Below are 509 nucleotides of genomic sequence, written 5' to 3' on the forward strand. Positions count from 1 at the left end.
CATCGCTCCCAGGAGCAGCAGTGCACACACCGCCGCAGGAACGCTGCTGCCATCCCCGGGCAGAGCAGACTTCGCACGGCCCGCTGTGATTTTCACCACATCGCTTGCCCCGTTGTCGGCGCGGTGAAGCTGCTCCTCGGCCGTGCTCTTGACTGCGTCAGCACCTTCATTCGCCACGTTCTCAGCGCTGGCCTTTGCTCTCGAGGCCGTCTTCTCCGCTTCCTCTTTTGCCCCTTTTAAATTCTCCAGAACCTTTTTCGCAGAACCTGCTGTCGCTTCTGTCATGGTCGCCACGGCGTCCAAAACGTTTTTTCTCGCCGTACCAACCGTCGCCGCCGGGGTCCCCGCACCACCTGCGGGTGGCACAGAGGAAGCCTCAGCAGCAGCAGCCACACACAGAGACGTGCAGCAGCACAGCGCAGCGGCAATCACACAAAACATGTGGTACGGCAACATATTCAGAATGGTCTGGGACCACCTGTGTCTGCGGGGGAGAGGAGGAGCACAGC

The 509-nt window shown here is 60.9% G+C and overlaps 1 protein-coding gene across 1 annotated transcript; it reads right to left on the bottom strand.

Annotated features, from left to right (window-relative positions):
* DQ04_25671000 (hypothetical protein) lies at positions 1–456 on the bottom strand (the record flags this gene model as incomplete). The annotated part of the gene is made up of 1 exon (XM_009318295.1): positions 1–456. A coding segment is annotated over one exon (456 nt), but the record flags the coding sequence as incomplete, so codon positions are not given.
* Positions 457–509: the final 53 nt, after the last annotated feature.

This window comes from Trypanosoma grayi (assembly GCF_000691245.1).
Source record: "Trypanosoma grayi strain ANR4 Tgr_2567_V1, whole genome shotgun sequence".
NCBI lineage: Eukaryota > Euglenozoa > Kinetoplastea > Trypanosomatida > Trypanosomatidae > Trypanosoma > Trypanosoma grayi.